Raw genomic sequence first — 24,289 nt, forward strand, 5'->3', positions numbered from 1 at the left:
TTTTAAATAAAATAAAACAACAGAGGATTCCCTTACAATTGGAGGGGTCTTCAAAGCAGCCAAATATTCCGGTGGACCATTGTCCCCGCCTAGGTGGAGAAGCCATATTTTAGAGATGGAAAGATGTATCAGGAAGAGGATGGCAAATTCAGAGCTCTATATGCCTCTACCTGCTTGATCAGTTCTATTTATAAAGAGATTGGATATGGTTTTTTTATTCACTCGCAGACAAGTCATCGGCCACGTGACTTTTGTTCTTTGGAGGATAAATATACCTCTATTAGGTGCACTGCACCATGGGTCCAGCCCCTTTGTAATAGACATGCTCTATTAATGAGCTTGTCTTTCACGTTTCTTTAACTTTTCTTCATTACGTAGGAAAGTCAGTCAGCATGAGTTATTAGGGTTGATTGGCTTAGGCATGAGGTACCCAGCATATATGCCGGGTACCTCACAAAGAGGCGGGGCCCCGGTATATATTCTGGGTACCCAAAGAGGTACCTGGCATATATCCCGACACCTCACAAAGAGGTGGGCCCACTTCCAGAATATATAAAATCGTGTTACACGCTGAGGGGAAAAAAAAAAGAAAAAAAGAGAAAAGAAAGAAGTTGATTCATTAAGAGCATTCACATTTCATATTTTTAAACTATTTTATTTTATCATTTCAAAAATTATTTTATTTATTATACTATACCATTTTACATTATATCCAATATTTCAATTTTTATTTTACAATACAACATATTAAAATAATATAAATTATACAATAAAATAATAAACAAATTCCCTATCTCTCCTCTCTCTCATTTCTGTCCCTGACTTTATGTCCATCTCTCAACAACCCAGTCATCACCACCACGCCACCACCATGCCCACCACACCATCACTACCCACTGCCCACCAAAATCCCATCGGAACCAAAAACCCAAATTAAAATTAAAAAAAAAAAAAAAAACCCAATAACCCACCAAAAACCTAGCAAACCCATAGCAAAAACAACCCAATCACCACCAAACCACCACCATTGCCCACTACGTTAACCCAAACCAATCAATCCAAATCTAACCCAAACCCCATCAGAATCCAACCATCAAAATCCATAGCCCCTCAAACCATCACACCATAACACCCAAAACCATCGGAATGCAAACATCGAAATCTAACCATCAGAATCCATAGCCCTGCCACCATCGCACCACAACACCCAAACCATCGGAATCCATAGCCCCACCACCATCGCACCACAATACCCAAAACCATCAAAATCCATAGCCCCTCAAACCACCCACACACCACAACCCACCACCGGGCCCACGCTAGAAAAATCACAAACCGTCATCGAGGAGCTTGGGTAGCCCATCATCGGAGGCGAGGTTGAGCACCTCCATCAGAGGACCATGCCGCCAAACCACCAAGCCCACGGCACCACCAAATTCACACTGCCACTAGACCCATGCCGGACAGTGGTACCCAGTGGAACTTCACAGCTTAAACATTGATCAATATAAGCCACCATGAGAGAGAGATGTGATGAGAGAGAGAGAGGCCAGGATAGAGATGTGATGAGAGAGAGGCTAAAACGTTGTGGAGAAAGAGAGAGAGATGGGAAACAGAGAAAATGAAGAGAGAGAAAGTGGCAAATACATTAAATACATGGGAATAAAAAAATATTATTTTGTTTTACAATTGTACTACAGTACCGTCACAAATTTGTGACGGTACTATAGCACAATTGTAAATTTTTTTAGGATACAAGACCAGGTAATGCTGTGTTTTTGTGTCTTGATGGTAAAACATATCTACATATGGCATATAGCATTGCGGGTGTGAATGCTCTAAGGCTATTCGGCTTAAGGGAGAGTTGAAGAAAAAAGAAATTGGCTGAAGGCAAGTGAATTGCATTTATTGTGATTTGATGTCAAGACTATGAAAGGAAGAAAAGAAGGAAAAGATGAAGAAATAAAAGGAGAGGCCATTCGGCCAGTGAGCAAGAAGAGAAGTCCCAGTGAATGAGACTGAGGATAGTGTAGTCTTGGAGAATTGCGTGCGTGAGAGCAAGCAAAAGAGAAGAGAAAAATATAGAGAGTAAGAGAAAATTGTGAGAGATAGTGAGGAAGAGAGTAGTGAGTGAAAAGAAAAAGAAAGTTTTTTTTTTTTCTTTACTCAAGTTGTATCTCTAAGTGTTGTAATCTCTGTTGGGTTCTAAGACTTTAGATTTAAATGTATTAGAACTTCAATTTGTAATGTTGGCAAATCATGATCAAAACGTTTTAGTCTTGTTTAGACTTGCTCAAAGTATTTGTTTTTTATGTAAAGTTGGAATTGAGTTACTGCAGAATTTATTGTGCAATTTTGTCTGGCTCGATCAATCGAGAATTAGACTCGATCGATCAAAAGTCATGCAAATTTGTTTTTCTGTAAAAATTTCCAACTCAGCCCAAGCCCATTTGACTTTTAGGGTTTTATGTTTTGTCTTAAGTATAAAAGAGAAAACCCTAGCCACGTTTTGGAGATGCTCCATATGCTGTATGTGTGAATCTTTTGTGAGATCAAGAGGTGTTTACCTTCACACATACTTAGGGTTTCCAAAATTCAAGATTATGTCAAGAACTTGGTGATCGATTCAGTTGTTGCATTAAGAGCTCAAAGATACACAAGCGGGAGTGCTTGTACTTGCTGGGAATCCAAGAAAGAAGTAGTCTGTGGACTCGAAGCTGTCACGTGGTCGTGGTAGTAAGTTTCCTACTTGAGGTAGCAATAGGATGTTAGTGGTCTAAGTCGCTATTGTGTAAACTTCAATTCTTTCATAGTGGATTCAGTTTTACCTTGAAGATAGCTAGGTTAAATCCTCCCCAGGTTTTTACCGATTTGGTTTCCTGGGTCATCATATCTTTGTATTCTTTATTTTCCACACTTTACATTGATATGATATATGTGTGTTAACCTAGATCTGCATAATTTGACTAAGTAATTATTTGGCTAATTAACTAGGTAAAACTGGTTGTATTTTAAGGGGTCAAAAAACAAACAATCTCTATTTAATATAGTGAAATTATTTAGATTTTTTCCCGTAGTTTTTCCCTTCAAGGAGAAAGGGTTTTCACATAAATATTTGTGTTCTTGTGTAGCTGTGTTTCTGCTGTACTTGCTAAAATTTATTCCCACTTATATAGAATTTTTCCCAAAAGAGAAAGTGGAGCAACTTTGTAGGGTGCACATGGGTTTCCAAGCATAGGACTACCTATAATAGGAAACCCAAAACTCACAATATAAATAGATTGTGAGCCCAAGTAAAGGTGGAGCCCGCTAACCATATTTTGGGTACGCACAAGATTTATAATTTTTTTTTATGATCTTTAAAATGAAGAAAATGGTAGAGCTACAAACTTTTTTACAAAGTGCTAATGTAATAAGTGGTTATTGGTAAGTAAAAAAATAATATAAGTGGTGGGTCTGAAAGCAAACCAATAAGAATTTGCTACCTTAAGAGTTTGTAAAAATGTTGTAGAAAAATTTGTGACTATAACAATACTCTTAAAAAAATCAATGATAATGTTAAGGGGACGAAAGTGTAATTTTATAAAATAAAATTGCTAAAATTAGTACCCAAATATATAATAATATTTTTTTTAAAACAAGGGGGGGTGAGGGGGGGTGGGGGGGGGGGGGAATCCGACCATCGCTCCGTATATGCATATATAAGATACATGTGATACCACCTTTATGAGAAAAACTACTGTTGATGCATGTGTATGAGGGGTTGGAGTCATTTTGATTTTGTCACTAACAAAGTTTAAAATTGTTGATTTTACCACCAAGAGGGGTGGCCTAGTGATCAAGGTGTGTGATCATTGTCTTGAGGTCCCACGTTCAAACCCTAGCGGGGAGGTGGGTTGACTCTTGCAGCTAACCCCTAATTTACTAGCTCTCTCATAGGGTTAGGGTGAGGTCTGTGGTCACTCCCGACCACAGTAACTATGACTCAATCCAATATTCTCTAGCCGGAGGAGAGGAGGGTGCCCCTATGGTCACGCCAAGGGGTTGAGTCACAATGTTCGTCCCCCACTTCTCATTCATAAAAAAATTAAAAATTAAAAAATAAAAAATTGTTGATTTTGACCCCTGATACAGTTAGCCTTGTCCGTCCATATTCAATATTGATGTGCCGTTAAGTATTATAGTTAGACTCTCTCCTTAAAAAAAAAGTATTAATTTGGTTCAAAATGACATAAAAGTTTCTATTCAAAATTAGGTCATTCTAAACTCTATTTAGCCATTTTAGCATAGCTATTTTACTTTGGACTCTATTAAAGCAAAATTAGCATGCATATATATTTTATTTATCAACCTCTGCTGCAAGCACCACTTGTTATCCCTTTCTCTGTCTATAAGCCGCAACATCACCATCATCACTCAATGAACCTAACGACGGTGGCTTTAATGGAGGATCATTGAATAGTGAAGTGTGACCTTCTTTATTTGGCCGCTTGGCCAGTGCTACTTGAGTCTATTGATAGTAATGAAAAAAATGGGAGGATAGAAAATTCTAGAGATGGAAAGTGAGAGAATAGAAAAGATTTTAGTTTTCTTTCATATGTATTTGGTTGGGGTGGAAAAGTGAAGGAGTTGAAAACTCTTTTGTTTGGTTGAGAAGAAAATTAAGAAGATAGAAATAGTGCTTGTATAAATTTACTCTCATACCCCTATTATATATATATAAAGCTTATAAGAAAGAAAAAACGTTTTAAAAAAAGTTAAATGTTTAAAGCTTGAAAATGACCCCAAAAAAAAAAAAAAACAACGTGTAGGGAGAAGAGTGGCGTATGAGTAATTTCTCATCTTAAGCCCACTTTCTCCACAATTTAGAGTAGGGGTGGCAATTCGTGTTCACGGATCAGGTTCGTGTCATGTCGAGCTATGAGTATTCGGCTAAATAGATTGACCCGAACCCGATCTATTTAGTAAACGTGTCAAGAATCCTCAACCATAACATAATCTTTTTATTAAACAAGTCAACCCAACACAACACATTTAACTAATTTAATTTACAAGTCATGTAAAGGTCAATACAAATGACTCGTTTAATAACCTGTTTAATTAATAGGTCATATTTGACTTGAATAAATTGTTATTAATTCTCATATATCTAAAATTAAAATACAATTACAATTATAAATATAGTAATAAACATATAATTACAACCATAAATTAAGCAAAAATAATAATAACAAAAAGCTAATAGTAGGGATGGCAATGGGGCGGGGCGGGGCCGAAGGATGGGGTCTTCATCCCCGCCCCGCATGGTTTTGTCTTGCCTCATCTCCGCCCCACCCCGCATGACGGGGAATACTTTCTCACCCCATCCCCGCCCCTTGGGACCCCACGAGGTCCCGCCTCGCCCCGTAAAACTCTACTTTTTGTTAATTTTCCCTACAACTAGTACAATTCTTTTAATAAAACTTATTTCATTAATAAAAATATACTTGAAATTACAAATTTATCCCATCAAATCAAATAAATTTTTAGAAAAAATTGAATAATATATCCAAGTGTTTAACAAGACAATCATAAAAATAAAATAAAAATCTCATATTATAACACATAACAAAATAAAGACAGAGAATCACATTGGGTAGAATAAAATATGCTAATATTAATATGTTTGTTTAAATAGTAGGGTTTTAGGGTATGAAAAATTTACAATTATAACCCTTAGTAATGCGAGACGGGGCGGGGCGGGGACGGGGAGGGGCGGGGCGGGTCTAAAAAGTCTAAACCCATCCCCGCCCCGCCCCGTGGTGCAGGGCTAAAATCTTGCCCCATCCCTGCCCTACTGCCTTTGCGGGACGAGGAAAATCCTCACGGGGCGAAGCAGGGAGGGGCGGATTAAACGGGACGGGGAAAAATTGCCATCCCTAGCTAATACCTTATAAGCTATACGGGTCAAACAAGTTTGCATGTTGAACACAAACACGACTAGTTAATTAAACGAGTTAGTCATGTTGACCCGAATATGAACCAAACCCGTTTAGCCTCAACCCACAACCTCGGTTAACTGTGTCAAATTCGTGGGTCGTGTCAGATTTTGTCACCCTAATTTGGAGAAAAAACTCCCTATTCACAAAAAGTGAGACTGAGGGGAAAATTATTCTCTCCCTTATTTCCATCTCTCCTATTTTCATCCCAACCAAATGAGAGACCTTGTAGAAGAGGGAGAGGGCTTTAATTTTTTTGTAGCAGCAACTTAGTGGGTCTATTAATGGCGGCGTGATAGCGTGTGTGTGAGAGATTTTTTTGGTTTTGTGTATGTGTCAATTGAGTAATTAGAATATTCTTGGAAATTGTTGTCTGAGCCTAGAGTTAATTTGTCCGCTAGTTTTTTGAGTTGTTTTTAATATTGGCGATCTTGATTTCTTTGTATGTATTATGTTATGTAATGGGATTGTAGAAAAGATCTTGGGAGAGAACAATGGTATGTTCATGTCCCGAAAATGTTGAAAAGATTAAAAAAAATTATTTTCTTTTTATTTTTAGACATTTTTTTAGAAGGATTTTATTTTTAGACTTAGTTGATGTGATTCTTAGATTTTAGAAATTTATTCATTTTATTGTACTCTTTTTAAAAAGTTTATTAGGCTATTTAATTGACATAGCATTATTAATTGAAATGAAAATATTTAACTAGATTAGATCAAGTAAATGCTATGAATATCTACTAAAAGAAATCTATGAAACTATGCTCGGTAAAAGCAAAAAAAAAAAGAGGAAGGAAGACGATTGAAAAAGTGAAACACAAAATGCTAATTCTGGCTTGCTCAACTGTTTGTTTGCGTGAGAGATCGAGAGGGTCAGTGAGAGTGTGCAAAGATTACTTACTCTCACAAGAAAATAGAGACATTCTACAATTACCAAGATTGTCATTTAATTCTGAATAGTTATAGGGCCACACACTTTTTCACAATTTTTTGCCACAATTCTGACGTGACAGATTGTGAGTAGTCTATCACTTACACATGAACCCACCATTTCTTCTTTTTGCACATAAATGAAGGCTTTATTGAAATAAAATATAACAAACATAACAGAGATCACACTACTAACTGAGAGAGTAGTAACTTACAAAATAGATTTACAAAACAAACTAAAACCCAACAAGTAAACCAAACACTAATTTAAAAACAACACTTGAACTTGAAACACACAAAACAACAACCCATCATTTTTCTCCACCACTCACATTCTACCACATTGTGGCAGAAAAGTTGTATGATAAGTTGTGGTACTAAATTTTCTACTGTCTTGCGTATAGATGATCAAAACCTATATGGCTATAGCCATGCTAAAACAAACTTTGTCTAAAAATGCTGGGAGGGGCAGTCTGTATGACTTTGTACTTATCTAATTTTCTTCCTTTATTTTTTCATGAAAAGTGGGAATATATATTTTATAGTTATATATAAAAAAGAAACTTGCAAATTACAAATTTACAATGTCACAGTCCACAGTTTTTACAAAACACACTAGCCCACAGTACTTTTGTTCCTTTCACTGTTTCACATATCTTTTAACACCATGTAGGCTGTGGTAGTAGTTGTCTGGACCTTAATTCAAGACATAGATGCAGGCATCTTTTTTAATTTCATTTCCATAAACCGGGAAAAAAAAAAAAAAAAAAAAAGACTACTACTTCTAGAAAAAACTGCATATCTTATAACTCTTTAACACTGGTCATGACACTAGGTTATAAGTCAATAATTAAGCAGCAACAACTACTACCACAACAACCAAGTCTTAATCTAATAAAAAATTTCTTTTAACTTAATAGGTTAAAGGAATCACACAAATTTCTAATTTGGTGTTAACTCTACTTCTAAAAGAACTCATTTCTCTTCCAAAACTTACCACATAACCCCTCTAGGAACACTATCATATGTTTTCTCTAGATTAATAAAAGGGGTAATTATAAGTTACCCATCTGTGGTTTGCCTCAAATTTAACTTACTCACTTGTGATTTCATTTTTGACACTTTACCTACCCGTGATTTATTATGTTAATGCTTTATTACCCACCTCTCAATCTGCCGTTACTCTAACACGTTTGATCCCAAAATCAAAGAACAAAACAGATCAAATACTCCTCTCTCCTAGCAACACACTCTCTCTCTCTCTCTCTCTCTCTGTCACGCTTACTCACCCATTGAGGATGCTACCCACCTGAGTTCTTAGACCCGTTTATGCTTGGGATCCTTTGGGTGATTTCTAGCAAGGAAACCGTGCAGTTACTGAACTATTGATTCAGGGTTTTGATTGTTACCAATCCATGATTTTTTGTTAACAAATTGGATCTTGATCTAATCATGTTTCTCTCTATTGGGTGAGTTCCTGACTTTCTAAGCTTGAAGGGTTTTTTTTTTTTTTTTTTTTTTTTTTTTTTTTTATCTACTCTTTTCCCCTTATTCTAGGTAGATTTAATTTTTGAAACCTAGGGTTTTAATTTATTTTTTTTAGAATTGGGTTTCTGCAAAGTGGTGTTTTGTTTGAAGTATTATGGATTTGATATATCTATATGAAATTGTATTGCTCTGTATAGATTCTCCACTGAGAATATAAAATTGGACTCAGATGGTTGGAGTATTAAGAGCTTGTTTGGATGGGATGAAAACTGAGTGATATCACTCAGTTTTCATGATCCATCATCCAAATCGAGTGGGTCCCACGGTTGAGCATTTGTTTAGCTGAGTTTTGATTTATTGTTTTCCTGACTCAAATACTCAAAAAAATGGATATGGGTGATGGAAAATGAAAATAGTTTTTTGGTGTTTTCAAAACTTTAAAACTGAAACTCAGTGGCAAGTAGTGTAAATAAGATGAGATTGTGGGCCCTGAAGCCAGTGTATTGTCACATCCATCTCAAGCTTTGGGTTATTACCGTTGGAACTCCTCAGTTCCATTTCATTTCTCCCCAAAATTTTTGCTTAAAATTTTCCCTCTTCTCACTTCCCTCTCTCAGCCTCTTCTCATTTTCACTTCCCTCCTCATCCCCAGCAAGCTAGCTCCATGGCACCACACTCCGTGATCGAAGCACTGAACCAGGCTTGAATCTTCACCGGCGAGTCTACCGAGCTCTATCACTGTGTCCATACCTCTCTCTCCCTCTCCTAGGTGCAATATATATCTCCTAGGTATAATATATATATATATATATATATATATCTCTCTCCCTCTCCATTTTCCAGATAACAATTATAGTAAAAACAAACAAAACCACAGAGGCAGAATCCAAATACCCACATTCTTGACCTCAAAGCATAGACACAAGAAACCAAATACCCACATTCCTGACCTCAAAGCAAGTAGAGATATGAGTTTTGGAACCCATTCATGAATTTTGGTTTTCCTTTCGGGGCAGAGAAAGAAAACAAAATCAAGACCAATAGAGCAAGAGCAACAGAGCACTACAACGGAGAAAGGAAAAAAAACTCAATGATAATCTTCGATTTTTGCTAGAGATGGGTCTGCGATCTAGATGAGGAGATTGTTCTCTCCATTTTTTGCAGATAGGTATTGTGAAATTGAAAAAGGAAAGAAGATTAAAACGAAGAAGAGAACCTTGGAGATCTGCATGTGCGATGATGTGGGAGGTGAGCTTAGAACCTTGGATGAATGGGTATTGTGATGGGATAAAATGAACCACTGTGTAGTGTGTAGTATAGAGGACGCGGGTAGCTGTTAGTGAATCACTGTGTAGTGTCAGTGGGTGGGCTCCACAGTTTTGGCAAAAAGTTGAGTTAAAAAGATGAGTGATGAGATTGGGTTTTTAAACCAAACAGATGTTTTGGGGTATTTGAGTGAAAGTGGGATTTGAGTGATGAGTTATGAAGTTAAGTTATGAGTTGTGAAAATTGAGCGATGAGATAACCAAACGAGCTCTAAATGACTTTTATTGTTTTATGAGGTTCCAAATTTGTTTGTATCCTCTAGGCGTCATGGTGGGTGCGTCATGGTGGGTAAATACTAGCAGTATGGCTGACGCTACTTGTTTCATGTTGGGGCCTTAGGAAGGGAAAAGTCTAGGACTATATGCAAAGTTTTTATGCGGATTCTGTTTGGTTTGAGAATAATTTATATGCAGACGTAATATATTTCATCTTTCTCAATTAAAAAAGAGCAATGCCACTGCTAAGTCTGGGTTACATTTGACTGTGGTTTTTTATTATTATTATTTTTCAGCTTTAGATGATACTGTAGATGATACTTTATTGTTTTAAATTTGATAGACTTTAGACTTTAGATGATTTTTTTTTTTTTTTGCTAAACACTTTAGATGATATTTTTTGTTTCAAATTTGATAGATTGTTTGATTTGATTTGTTGTTTGATTTTTGGATGAAATGTGTTAAAGTAACGGAATATTTAGAGGTGGGTTACAGAGCATAGACGGAATGAACCACGGGTGGGTAAAGTGTCAAAAATGAAATCATAGGTGGGTAAGTTAAATTTGAGGCAAATCACAGGTGGGTAAGTTGTAATTGCCCCTAAATAAAAATCATACAAATATCTCTACATACCTCCCTATATTTTATTATTTTTCCAATACCATCTACAAATCATTTTGGACATTTACAATTATTTGATACTACACTACAAAATTGGGCCGAAACCTCCATTATTATAACATTAAGCCAAAAGCCCAAAATGTCATTTTCTATCTCATTTTACCTCACTATTAGCTAAGCTTATGACAAATTACTTCATTCCACTCCATTTAAAAAGCCAAATGGCTAAAACCAATCGCAAACTACTTCATTCCATTCTATTCAAATAGCCCATGGTTAAAACTTATGGCAATTATATATTGTGAAGGCCCAAGAAGCTACATCATATGTGCAACCCAAATGGGAGAGCCTTTAAAGCTGGCTCACTCTAAGAGCTTCGGTTAAGGTGCTCACATAGATTTAGACATATAAGGTGCTTGAGGTGTTTTGGTTCTCTTTTCTTGTTTCAAACTCGGAATCAGTCTCTTTGTTTTGAATTTACTTATGATCAAGATTGATATTTTTGTCTGCATTGAGTGATGTTTAGAGGCTAACAACAAGAACATTGCCTTTTTTGTTTGGTTTTTTTATCAATGGCTTCAATGAGATGATGATCAAGACACTAATGCTTAAGTGAGATAGATGCCTATATGTTGTACCTGAACGGAACCTTTCTCCATCAAAGTTCAATTTTTCCCCCATATAACCATATCAGAATCCAGTTTGCCCAATCCCACCTGTTTTCCAGTTTTGTTCTTTCCAAAATGACAAGGCCATGTAATTCTCTCATGCAAAATCTGTTTCACTTTGTATTCTTAATTATTTCTAGCGTCATCCTCGTCATTTTGTTAAAGAAGGATGTGTTTTTGTTTTTGGAATTCAATAATTTTTTTGTGTTAAAACCATATTCTCTCTCTCTCTTGTGTGTGTTTTGTTTCTTAAAAAAAAGAATAACAATAACTATCCATGTGTTATAAAAAAAATGTCTTCAATACTATCTTCTTATTTAATCAATTATAAATTTTCTTAAGCCGTATACAATAAACGTCTTTTTTTGCTGAACTATAATGCATATAAACGTCTTTCATGTGCACAAATACACCTTTTTTTTATAGCTTTTTTTGTGCTATTTCAGCTTGTAGAAAATGTTTTGTCTAGCATTACCCATACTTTGTGCATTCAAACTCTAATGATTATATATATGATAATATTCTGGATCGGAGCAGGGTGAAGCAAAGACCAACCGGGTTGTGATAGTGGCTCTCTACCCCATTGTGAAAGAGAGTTTCCAAATATACTATGACATAGCAGAAATAATGGTTTTCTTAGTTGACCGTTTCATGGGGCAAGAGATTCACGACTGTGTGAAGATCTACGAGATGTTTTGCCAAGTTTGCAAGCAGTTTGATGAGCTTGACTTGTTCTATGGCTGGTGCAAGGGTATTGGGTACACAGAGATTGAGAAGATTACCCCTAAGAAACTTGAGGTCATGGGTGGAAGGCAAGGGTTTGTAGATATTCTTCTTTGCTGTTAAGTCTTGGGATTATGCATGTTTCATGTAAGTGAGAGTGAATTCTAGGACTACAAAAATTATACTACCCCACAATTTTTTCTATAACTATTTTATATGGTAAAGTATGATTGATTGTCTGTCACTTTCATATAGAATTACTATTTCTTTTTTCTACCTCTCATAATTTGCCACATCGGAGTTGTAGTACTAGATTTTTTGGGATAAGTGATGGTTGATTGAATATTTTGGTTAATTTCAACATGGGTTTTGTTGTAGATGTGTGTTTTATATATCTCTTTGGAGTAGATCTATAAAGCATAAACTGTGTGGGCATGCTTTCTATGTTAGAATTTTGTTTGTGAATTGTGGATTGTTAAATTGATAGAAAGTGGGGTTAGCAACATGGAGATGAGAAAAAGAGACGGATGTTGTCGTGAAGATATAGAGAGATTTCACTTTTTCTTTAAGAACTTTTACTTGTAAGAAAAATTCACTTTTTATCCTCAAAATTGAGACATGGTCCTAAACAAAAATGTGTTTTTAGTTCTTAAAAAGACTTGTCCTAGTAAAATGGTGTCAAACACACATTGTTTTCTATCCCAATTTTATGAATACTGTTTTAACATTGTTTTGAAAACAAAAAAAGAATGACGTTACCAAACAAGCCCTAAAGTTAAAGAAAACAAATTATATTTTAATATAAATTTTAATGGTAATTATTAGTTCACGCACCTTGTTTTTATTTTTTGAACTGAAATCATGACTTAAATGTGCATACATTGTGTATAATAGGTAGTGTGTAATAGACATTGCCAAATCTATATATAAAATAATAGGTGAAGCAGAGAGAGTGTGAAATTGAATTCCAAATTAGAACTCTAATTTTGTGCCATGTGTCTAGAATCTGAAATTGAAATTGAATTTTGCATCATGTGGTTAAATATATGTGGGCTCATTCTCATTAAAACCACTTCTATGTATCGGGTCAAGTGAGTTACTGTGCTAATTAAGTTTTTTCTTGATTTTGTAGTCAAACGTGAAAACCAAAGAGATTAATATCGGTGATAAGAACTTGGTTTAAGTACATTGCATAATTTCCAAAAAGATAGCAAAACCAGAGTTTGCATCTTTGTTATAAATTGCTTACAAAGTTTGCATCTTTACATTTGCACTAAGTTTCGGATTAAGGTGCTTTCTTCTTAGTTCTGACATTGAGTTTTGTTTACTATTCACTTACAAAGTTTGCATCTTTATATTTGTTATAAATTACTAATATGTGATTAGATGCACATTATGCCTAAAATTCACTATCCTTATATTTGGCTTTTTGTTCAGGTTTGGCACCTATAACAATGAAGAAAGCACTGATGTGGACCGATGGATGATAGTTTTTGCAGGCTGCAAAGGAACTTAGTGATCAATGGAATCTCACGCGAATTTGAGAGGACCCGGCTGTAGATGTCTAGATGGCAGATTTGAGTCACTATGTTTTTAAAATGTTCAGTGAAGGTAAAAGTTATGAACTATGTAAATTTTCTGGAGAGAGATTTATTATTCTATATTTATGCAAGTTTGGTCGCCTTCTTGGAGTGGATCACTCCACCTTGTTTTTTTATTGGAATTTTTTATTCAAATTGTTACAATTTAATTCGAAATTTTATTTGAATTTTCCTATTGTTGTTACTATCATATATTATCATTCCAATTGTTCAATTAGAATCTGAAATTGGAGTCCAATTTTACTATACACGTGTACAATCTAATTATTTTTAATTTTGCTGTCATGTGCAGAAGCCAATGAGATGAAATTAATAACACATTAAACACTCATGCTTTGGGAATCGGTAGTACCAATCTGAATCCATTGGACCTGCTTCGTGATAATACAATTATGAAGGATGTATAAAAACACGCACAAACCCCTCTCTCTATAAAAAGAGATTGGAGAGAATTTCTTTTATCAACCATGGAACTTCAGAGGTTTTTTCTTTATACAAATGCCCATCATGTTACAAAATGACCCATCGTAAAACTACAAAATAAGTACAATTCTGAGGATTTTTTTTTTTTTTTTTTAATTTTAAATTTTTTAAGCTGCGAAAATTTCAATCACCAATAGAGATTGAAGATTCAAAAGCGTGAATGGATCTTTTGGATAAACATTGCCACCAAGGTTCATCTTTCTGTGTAAAATATATATACTGCTAAGTTTTGTTAATGAAATTTTCTGGTTAATAATATGAATTTAGACTTAACTGAGCATTTTAAACATAAATAAACTTATGATTAATAATATATCCATTCCTGTGCGGTAGCACGGGGCTACATACTAGTTTAAATTTAATAAATGTACAAAAATTTGAGTTCAAATTGTCTGATTGTCCGAAGGTATAAGAGGAAAGCAGAACTATGGCAACGTGCCGTATTGGGCTTTAAGAAAAGTCATTAAAAACACGCCACTACGTAAACTAGTCCTGAAATTGGGCTGTCCTTAGTCAAAACCGAGCCCAAATGGAACTTGATTGAAATCTCTTCCGGTCTCAGCTCTACAGCCTAAAGAAGGTGTTACTCCATTCACTTAATATGGTCCTCTAGGAATCCAATCACTCAATATTCGCCCCTTTTTAAATCTCTTTTAAAAATTAAAGTTTCAAGTTCAACATATTTTCGCAGCGATGTTGTGATATATAATAAAAGTGGTGTTAATGGAAAATTCATGTGAAAATCACGATACTCCAATCACAACTTATCATCTTAACAATTGAGTCAATATTCAAATAAATACCTAAATTATAAATCATAAAAGAATATTGAATTTGACTTATTAGGAAAATATATAATCAAAAGATGCAATAATGAAAAGAAAAAAAAATTGGACATATTTTAAAAATGTCAACACAAAGAAGAGTTATTTCATTTAAAGAACAATATTATGAAAAATTCAAAAAAAATTGAAATGAATATATTTTACATAATTTTGAATGTACATAATTTTCCCAAATAAATCTATCAAAATTAAGAGATACATTTTAGAACATTAATGTATAATGAAATATATTCTATTAGTTGATTTCTTTCCTTAATAAAGTATTTAATTTCTATACTTCAATTGTTAGATAAAATGAGACTTGAGAGAGGATAATTCAAACCCTAGTTCTCCTTATAAAAGATATTATGTAACATACATTACTCTAGAGATTCCTCCATATAGGCGTGTATGAGACTGGAAGATTACACACACCTAAGAGAATAGTTCAATACTCAAAGATAAAGCCTAAATTATAATTTAAACCTTTAAAGTTTTGAATAATTTTGATTTGTCCCCTAAAGTTTCAAAATGTAGATCTATACCTCTAACAATTACATATCATTTGGATTTAAGTCATTTCGTCAATGTGTCATTTGAGGTGTCAATTAAGTGCTAACAAAAAATTATAATTATAATGATTGAATCTTTTAAGTTATAACATATTAATAAATTGAGTCAATATTCAAATAAATACCTAAATTATAAATCATAAAAGAATATTGAATTTGACTTATTAGGAAAATATATAATCAAAACATGCAATAATGAAATAAAAAATTGGACATATATTAAAAATGTCAACACAAAGATAAGAAGAGTCATTTCATTTAGAGAACAATATTATGAAAATCTCAAGAAAATTGAAATGAAAATAATATACATCATTTTGAATGTACATAATTTTTCCCAAATAAATCTATCAAAAGTAAGAGATATATTTTAGAACATTTATGTATAATGAAACATATTCTATTAGTTGATTTCTTCCCTTAATAAAGTATTTAAATTCTATACTTGAATTGTTAGACAAAATAAGACTTGAGAGAGAATTTAAACCCTAGTTCTTCTTATAAAAGAGATTATATAATGCACATTCCTCTTGATTGAATTTAAAAAATAATTGATTTTGAGATTCACGAAAAAAAAAAAAAAAAACTTGAATGTTTCCAAAAATATTGGATTACACATTATCCAACAAATTTGATTATGTTTGATTTGTAAGCTTAAACAATTTAATTAATGGGTGTGCCCATGCTAAGGATAATCATCATTATCATTGTCTTTCCAATTTTAATTCATAGGTTATTAGTAACTAAAATGTGTGGCATCATCATTATGAAAGTGCCACAAGGCCCCCACTAAACCTAGTCACTTAAGTCTGGTCCAGTTCAACATATTTGGTACGCTAGCCTTAGTTTACTCAAGTCAATCTCCGTAAAGAATGGATTAACAAATTGGGCCTTACTAGAAATTTTGAAAACCAAAATAATAGTGAGGGGGTTGTTGTTGTAGGGGTATGTAGCTAACACACCAAAACCGATCTGATTCAATTCAACTTGTCGGATTAGGTTAGTTTTTAGGAGTTGGTGGGTTGGGTTGTGAAATTTTTTTTTCGAGTTGGATTCGGGTCATAAAATTCACAAATCTGCCTAACCTGACCCAACCCTCCTACATTTAATATATATTCAAATTTTAAAAAAATATATTATACAATTTTGTTATTTATTTTTTTGCCTCTCTTTCTAAATAAAACTCAAATCCTAAGTTCTCATTGTTTAGTTTTTATTGGTTTGGTGGTGTTATGCTCATGATTATTTAGTTATAAATTTGCTTTTATTTGTGATGGGGTTGTTCTAATGCTTAATTTAATAATAATAATAGTAATTAAAAAAATTGTCCAAGCCATGGGTCCAACTCAATCCATGTGGATTGGGTTGAACCCTATGATGGGTTAGGTTCGGTTGGATTCTTTTTAACTCACCATAGTGGGTTGGGTTGAAAAATCCCCTCAATCCAACTCATGCACACCCCTAGTTGTTGGTAACATAATTTAAAAAACAATTTTTTTAGTTTTTAAAACCTTAGAAATGGTAGTTCTCAGTTTTAAAGCATGTGTTTGGCAACATAATTGTAAATACAATATTCAAAATATAGTGTTAAAAAATAAAAACATGTGTTTTGAAAATAGTTTTCAATGACATTGTGGTAAGTATTTTGAAAAACATGAATTCCACCCAAATCTGACATAACTGCACCTAACGGAAATAATCTCTCTCTCTCTCTCTCTCTCTCTCTCTCCTATTTTTAAATTTTAATCTTAGTCGAAGGTTAGGTTTGTGGGTATTGTGATATTAAGTCATGGGATTTTGGAGGTTTCAGGTAAGTGATACGTAATTGAATATTTTTGAATTTGAGGTTAATTTCAACATGGGTTTTGTTGTAGATAACTGTTATGCATATCTCCATGGAGTAAGTAATGTATACACTGTGTGGGTATGTTTATTGTTACTTGCAAATTGTGGATTGTTAGATTGGTAGATAAGTGGGTGGGGTTAGCAACATGGAGATGGGAAGAAGAGACAAAGATGTTGTCGTTGATTCTTGTATGAAGAAAGAGAGAGATTTCACTTTTCTTAATAACTTTTACTTTTGTCATAAAAAATATTTTATCCTCAAAATTGAAACGTGGTCCTAAACAAAACTTTTGTGTTTTTAGTTCTTATAAAACTTGTCCCAGTAAAATGGTACCTGTGGGGCCCGACAACAGATGGGCCAGATCCACCTATTCACAGGAATACTTAAGGCCCAAGCCGAAGAGGATAGTAGTCCCAGCCCAATAAACGCAAAGCACCAATGGGCCATAGAAACCGCCGAGGAAGGTACAGCCCTCGGCTAGCCCAGAGCTACACTAAGGAAAGGGGTAAAAGCGGCATAGGGATAATCTTGTAAGAAATCTAAAATATCTAGGAAAGGCTGCCCAAACTACCTGCCCTAGACGGAGCTTTGCCTCTCACAGAGTCGTGTCTCTTTGGCCTACTCAACCACTCCCAACAACTCAGGTCTTAAACTGATGGGACAAGTGTCAGGCTAGGAAAGTTCGACCCTACACGTGGACGAAGGAAATTGAATGCATGCTAATATAAAAGGAAAATTTGCAACCTAAAGAAGGGGGGGATCCTTCCAGAGAAAAGGACCAAAAGGGGTGAACACCTCTAAATCATGCATGAACAACTTAACAAAACCACATCCGAGTAAACATGACTTAACCTTTCGATCCCACTCTCTACAAATGATATTGTATGGGTCCATTTACGTGCGAACCCAATCTTGCTGTGGTTTAACGCAAATTGTGCACCTACAGTACCAAATACACTTTTTCTCTTACCAAACAAGCCCAAAAGTTAAAGAAAGTAAATTATATTTTAACCTAAATTCTTTAAAGGCCATTGGTTTATATAATATTTTTAAAAACTTTTTATTGAAATAGAAAAGAGTAACTAATTTATTTGACATTTTTTTAAAATATTTTTTATAAAAATAGTATAAATTTATTCTAAAATAATTTATTAACAAATATTCTAAAAACATGAACCATACCCATTCTAATATATGACCAGGAAGATTCATTAAATGTACACAAATTTGAGTCCATAGAATTGTCTGATTGTCCGAAGGTAAACGAGAAAAGCAAAACTATGGTGACGTTGCAGTGTTGGGCTTTAAGAAAAGTCAGTAAAAAACATGTCATTACCTAAGATAGTCCTGAAGTTGGGCCGTCCTTAGTCAAAACCGAACCCAAATGGCAGTTGATTGAAATCTCTTTGGGTCTCAGCTCTATAACCTAAGGAAAATGTTGCTCCAGTCACTTAATATGGGCCTAGAGTCCAATCACTCAATATGCCCCCCCTTTTGAAATATCTTTGTGAAACATTTTTTGAACCCAGTGGAATATTTTTTGAGGTAGTAACATATTTGTGATTAATACATAAGAAAAGTGATGTAATTTGAAGGCTGCTGATATCATTTTTATGACACATTTTCACAAGCCCAACTTTTTTGTGGGTTCAATTTATATACTATATTTTATTTTATTATTTTAAACATGACCTAATCCCGTGCGACATATTTGAGAATATTGAGGAAGTGTGGTTTAGAGGGTATGGGTTGGTTTCTTTCAGACCTTTTGCATGAGCTAACCTATGTGTGCTACCAAGTGGGCAAGGGACATTAGCAGTGCCTCAGGCTCATGGAGGAAGTCTTGTATCTAAAATTTTCACCCCAAATGAGCTTTTACGCTCTAACTGTCTGTGGCCCAAAGTTTCTACCCTAAACCATTTTTGGCTTTAAAACATAGTTGGCTGTCATTGGCCAACTCTAGCTGCTATTCCTCACTTAGGTGAGTATTCCAATAATCAGAAATGAATTACCAAAGGCAGCCAATTAGAGCAAACCCCTTTTTATTTCCTAAATCATGTTAAAAGCATGTCAAACTCTTCTCTAAACAAAAGCAACTCATGCCAAGACACCAAATTAGTGTCATGGGGGATAAAAGTCTCTTCTAATACCAAAAAATCAGTCATTAGCAGCACCCCAAGCTTAATATAAAACTCTTCCATCAGCTCAAAAACCAACCAATCCACGTTTTACCCTTAGAGTTGAAATTTTAGAGTAAAGGCTCATTCAGCTAGCTAACATTCTCACAATTATGAAGTTTAGGGGCGAAAATATGGGTTCAGTGGAATCTTCTTTCTCTTTCTCACAACCTCTCTCAATTTTCTCTTCTTGATTTGTGGGTTGAAGTTTCGGATTTGTGTGTATTTTTTGCCTTTTCTTGTATTTCAATTATGGATTTTTAATTTTTCTCTTGATAAAGCACCATTAGCCTTTTATTTATTATATATTTGGAATTTTAGGCTTGATTCTCCACAAATAAACGTTTCTAAAGAACCCAAAGGGAGATTTGGGTTAATCTTGTATTATTTGCCCTTGTTGCAAAAACTTCCCTGACAAAGGTCTATATAAAAATAATATTACTCCAATCACAATTTGTCATCTTAATAACCCCAAATGGTTAGTCTAGTTGTCTAGTTGTTCACAAGGCCTCATGAGATATATGAAGTTTTGAATTTAAAACTCCTAACAAGTATCTTGAAACCACTCTAAAGATTCTTCTATGTAGGTGCGTATGGGACCAGAAGGCAACACATATCTAAGAGAATAGCCCGGTGCTCAAAGAGCTTCTAGCCCTCTTTTTTTTTTTTTAATGTCATTTTAACAAATTGTGAATAAAATTGTGTTCGTTAACTTTCAACTCAAATTCGTACATCATTAAACTTAAACAACAATTTATTTACTAGATGAAACCTGAAGATATTCAGCCCCCAAACTTAATCTCACATATAAAATGAAATGTCTTCAAGTTAGAAGCATATATGGTTTTAAAAATCGGATTTGACAAAACCAAAAAAGAAAGAAAGACATAAAGAAAGAAAACTCAATTAAATTAACACACCACCAATCATTCCATTTATTGTAGAGTGTACAAAACCACAAACCCAAACACCAAATAGAATATGTTTTGCACCGAAGGAAATTGAGGAGAGAGAGAGAGAGAGAAAACGCACTGAGCGTTGAGGAACATAAGAGAAAAGTCAAAGGAACATGCGAATAACAAACTTAACACAAGTGGGATGAATCATGATTGCAGAACAAACTGCCATGCATGAAAGGCCTATTTACGAGCCATGCCCGGTTCAGGAATTGGAGCTGCTCTGTATTGGTTCATTATCTTTTCAGTCTTTGCTCCAACCTTTATGTATGACACCCATCACAAGAACAAAAACACAAAAAAGAGATTAAAAATAATGAATAATAGATCATGTTTTATTATTATTAAAAGCTTGTGTTGGAATATTTTTATAAAGATTAAAATATTTTTGTTGAGTAATGCTACAAACACAATTTTTTTTTACAAACTGTTGATGTGGTGAGTAATTATTGCCATATCAATAAGTTGTAAAAATATTGTAAAATAGTTTGTGGACTCTATTTTGTTAAATACTGATCTAAGTGATTTAATAGAAATTAGTTTTCTTTTTTTGATGTCTTTTCTATTATGAGTTGGCTAAATCAATGCATATTGATTAGCAAAATTTTCCATACTTTAGAGCCTTTAAAACTAATTGAATATTTTCCTTATTAAATCTTTTACTTTGCCAAACCTTTTTTTTTCAAAGGTTTAACGTTAGTAAAATACCTATATGCTACTTACAATAGATTTTTTTTTTGAGAAAGTACTTACGATAGATTTAATTGGTCAAAGCAATAAAAGGAAACTTTATTGCTAACAATTCATCTGATTTGTAATTGGCAAGTACCCTTTATTTTATATATACATTTAGACCAGTGGGTTGGGTAATATTCTATGACCGAGTTTTTTGTTACAGATATAGCAAGTGTCAAAAACATAACAATAGATTTAATTAGTCAAAGCAATAAAAGGAAACTTTATTGCTAACGATTCATCTGATTTTTAATTGGCAAGTACCCTTTACTATATATCTATATATATATATATAAAGAGCCAATGAATTAGTGCTACAGTACTTTGGTTTGTTTTTTTTTTTTTTAATGGTACTTGCTACCCAGTAATTTGGTTTGTTACGCTTGCCTTTGTGAACTTGCTTATATAATAAATAAATAAAATATTAAAGCAACAAATTGCCACAATATTTTTATAATTGTTGAGATGTTAATTCTTATAAAATAATAAAAATATCATACTGGAATCAACTACAATTAAAAATAAAGGTATTGTGAAGGAAAAAAAAGTGTTATATTCACAACATTTTCATAACAAATTTTAAATGATAAATTGTTATTCTAATTTAAACTTACCAATAAAATTACTTTTTTGCTCACTAATAACAATACGTAACAACCTACTACATATGCTTTTTCATATAAAAAAAAGCTAAAGAGTTTTTTTTTTTTTTTTTTTTTTTTGAGAAACCAGACCTCAAGTCTGGGACTTTATTGAACTGAAAATAAAACTAATGAACATCAAAGTCTACCAAAGCGGCAATGTCTGAAGGTAAAGCATTCATCCAAACTTGGCTACCAACGTTGGAAGAAGCCTTTTTTGCGAGAGCATCCACAACTAAATTACCAGTGCGGTTGACATGACTAAAAGTAGCTGAAGAAAAACTAGGAAGTAAATACCGAATATCGTCAACAATATTTCCAAAGGAAGATAGAAGTGAAGACCCCTGGTTTACTGTAGAAATGACTGTGGCCGAGTCACCTTCAAAGATTACGCATTGAAACTCCAACTCTGCTGCTAATTGGACCGCTCTGAGACAGGCCAGCGCTTCCATATCAGCAACTGATGAAGATAGCGGAATAGGCATGGACAAGGCAGCAAGGGAACCTCCTCTCCAATCACGTGCGATGATGCCAATACCAGCTGAGTTCGTCCGCTTGAAGAGAGCCGCATCGAAGTTCACTTTGACTGCATCTGGTTCTGGAGGGCGCCATTGATGCTGAGCAGAAGGTTGATGGATAGGGATTTCTGGAATCTGGCTAGCAATGAATTCCTGTACCAGTGCGCTAGCAACGGAACTGATATTCGCCATGGGATTAGCTGGGCGACCAAAATGAAGAGCATTTCGTCTGTTCCACAAGCACCAAGCAATTGTTGCGAACAACTCTGTTCTGAGATCATCCCGAACCTGCAAAAGCTTGTTAAGTAAATCACAGAAATTAAAGGGAGGGGGAGATATCAAGGTTTGGAACCAGTGGAAAGGTTGCCACACAGGGGCTACGTGGCTGCAAAAGCACAGTGCATGAAGGGCATCTTCCGGGGTATCTTTGCACAACTCGCACAAGTCCGACTCTGTAATATGACGCCGCTTCAGATTACACTTGGTAGGCAGAGCATTGTTACAAACTCTCCAAACAAAGTGTTTAATCTTGTTGGGCACCTGCAGCTTCCAAATTCCTTTCCAAAAACTTCTCTGAGAGGCCTGATTGGATGAACTTGCATAGGCTGTTGAAGCCGAGGCAGCTAGCAATTTATAGGCACTGCTTGTGCTATACTCCCCTGATGGAGTGCATGACCAAGTCACACGGTCAGGGGGTTTTCTGTGGCTAAGTGGAATCCCTAATACCAAAGAAGCTTCATGAGGTAGAAAAACCCGGTTAACCTCCTCAGATTTCCACACACCCAGCTCTGGATTGATAAGAGAGCTCACCTTAGTTTCCGCCATAACTGAGGGGAGAGGGGAGAGGATTACTCTACTTGGTTTTACCGGGAGCCACTTGTCTTCCTTTATTCGAACAGATTGACCATTCCCAATACGCCACATCATACCCTTTCTAATAACATCCCGAGCACCAAGAATGCTCTTCCATGCATAGGATTCGGTATTGGACTCCTTGGCATCAAGAATAGAGCAATTTGGGAAGAAACGGGCTTTGAAGACCCTAAAGCAAAGGGACTCCGGGTTTTGCATCATCTGCCATACTTGCTTAGCAAGGAGGGCATCATTAAACTTCTCAATTTCTTTGAAACCCATTCCACCCACTTCTTTTGCCTCACATAACCTCTCCCAACTAACCCAATGCACCTTCCTTGAATCATCATTATAGCCCCACCAAAACTTCCTAATAAGGACTTCTAACTCTTTGATCAACCCTTTGGGTAGCTTGAAACAACCCATAGTGTACGTTGGTATGGCTTGAATGACAGCTTTAATGAGAACTTCCCTACCTGCAATGGACAACAGCTTTTCTTTCCACCCCTGTAATTTCTTCCACACCCTTTCCTTGAGATAGATAAAACTCCTTTTTTTCGCTCTCCCCACTAGTGCTGGCAAACCCAAGTATTTTTCATATTATCTGATTGCTGGGACTCCCAACAAATGTTGGATGCGAGATTGGGTTTGTTGTAGGGTATTGGAGCTGAAGAAAATATTAGTCTTCTCTTTATTAATTTTTTGACCTGTTCCCCTTTCGTACATAGCCAAGATATCCAGGACCCTCTGACACTCAGCCTCAATAGCACGACAAAATAGGACATTATCATCAGCAAAGAATAAGTGTGAGACTCGAGGACCATATCTACTAATAGCCACCCCCTTTATCTTACCTTCCAACTCTGCCTTTTTCAATAAGCCTTGTAGACCCATGACACACAATAGGAACAGATACGGTGACAAAGGATCACCTTGGCGGAGCCCCCTAGAGGGTTTAATGTTTCCAACTGGCTGCCCATTGAGAAGAATTGAGTACGACACTGACTTCATGCAAGACATAATTATTCTTCTCATCCTCTCCCCAAGCCCCAAATGTTGCATTATTGCCTCCACAAAACTCCACTCCACCCTGTCATAAGCTTTACTCATATCAAGCTTTAGAGCCATAAAACCC

General features: G+C 35.0%; 1 protein-coding gene across 3 annotated transcripts in view; it reads right to left on the reverse strand.

The window, feature by feature from the left end:
* LOC126718905 (protein PLANT CADMIUM RESISTANCE 7-like) overlaps positions 1-24,289 on the reverse strand; it is a 61,223-nt gene that overhangs the window by 3,580 nt on the left and 33,354 nt on the right. The window contains exon 1 of one of the 3 annotated variants that reach the window (XM_050421302.1): positions 37-180. The exons of 1 other annotated variant lie outside the window; for it this stretch is intronic. In XM_050421302.1, the coding sequence (XP_050277259.1) occupies positions 37-106 (70 nt within the window). In that variant the 5' untranslated portion in view covers positions 107-180. Of the gene's footprint in view, positions 1-36; positions 181-24,289 lie in introns of those variants that run through there. One more of the 3 variants, XM_050421300.1, reaches the window with a different exon arrangement.

This window comes from Quercus robur, chromosome 3 (assembly GCF_932294415.1).
Source record: "Quercus robur chromosome 3, dhQueRobu3.1, whole genome shotgun sequence".
In the NCBI taxonomy this organism is placed as follows: Eukaryota; Viridiplantae; Streptophyta; class Magnoliopsida; order Fagales; family Fagaceae; genus Quercus; species Quercus robur.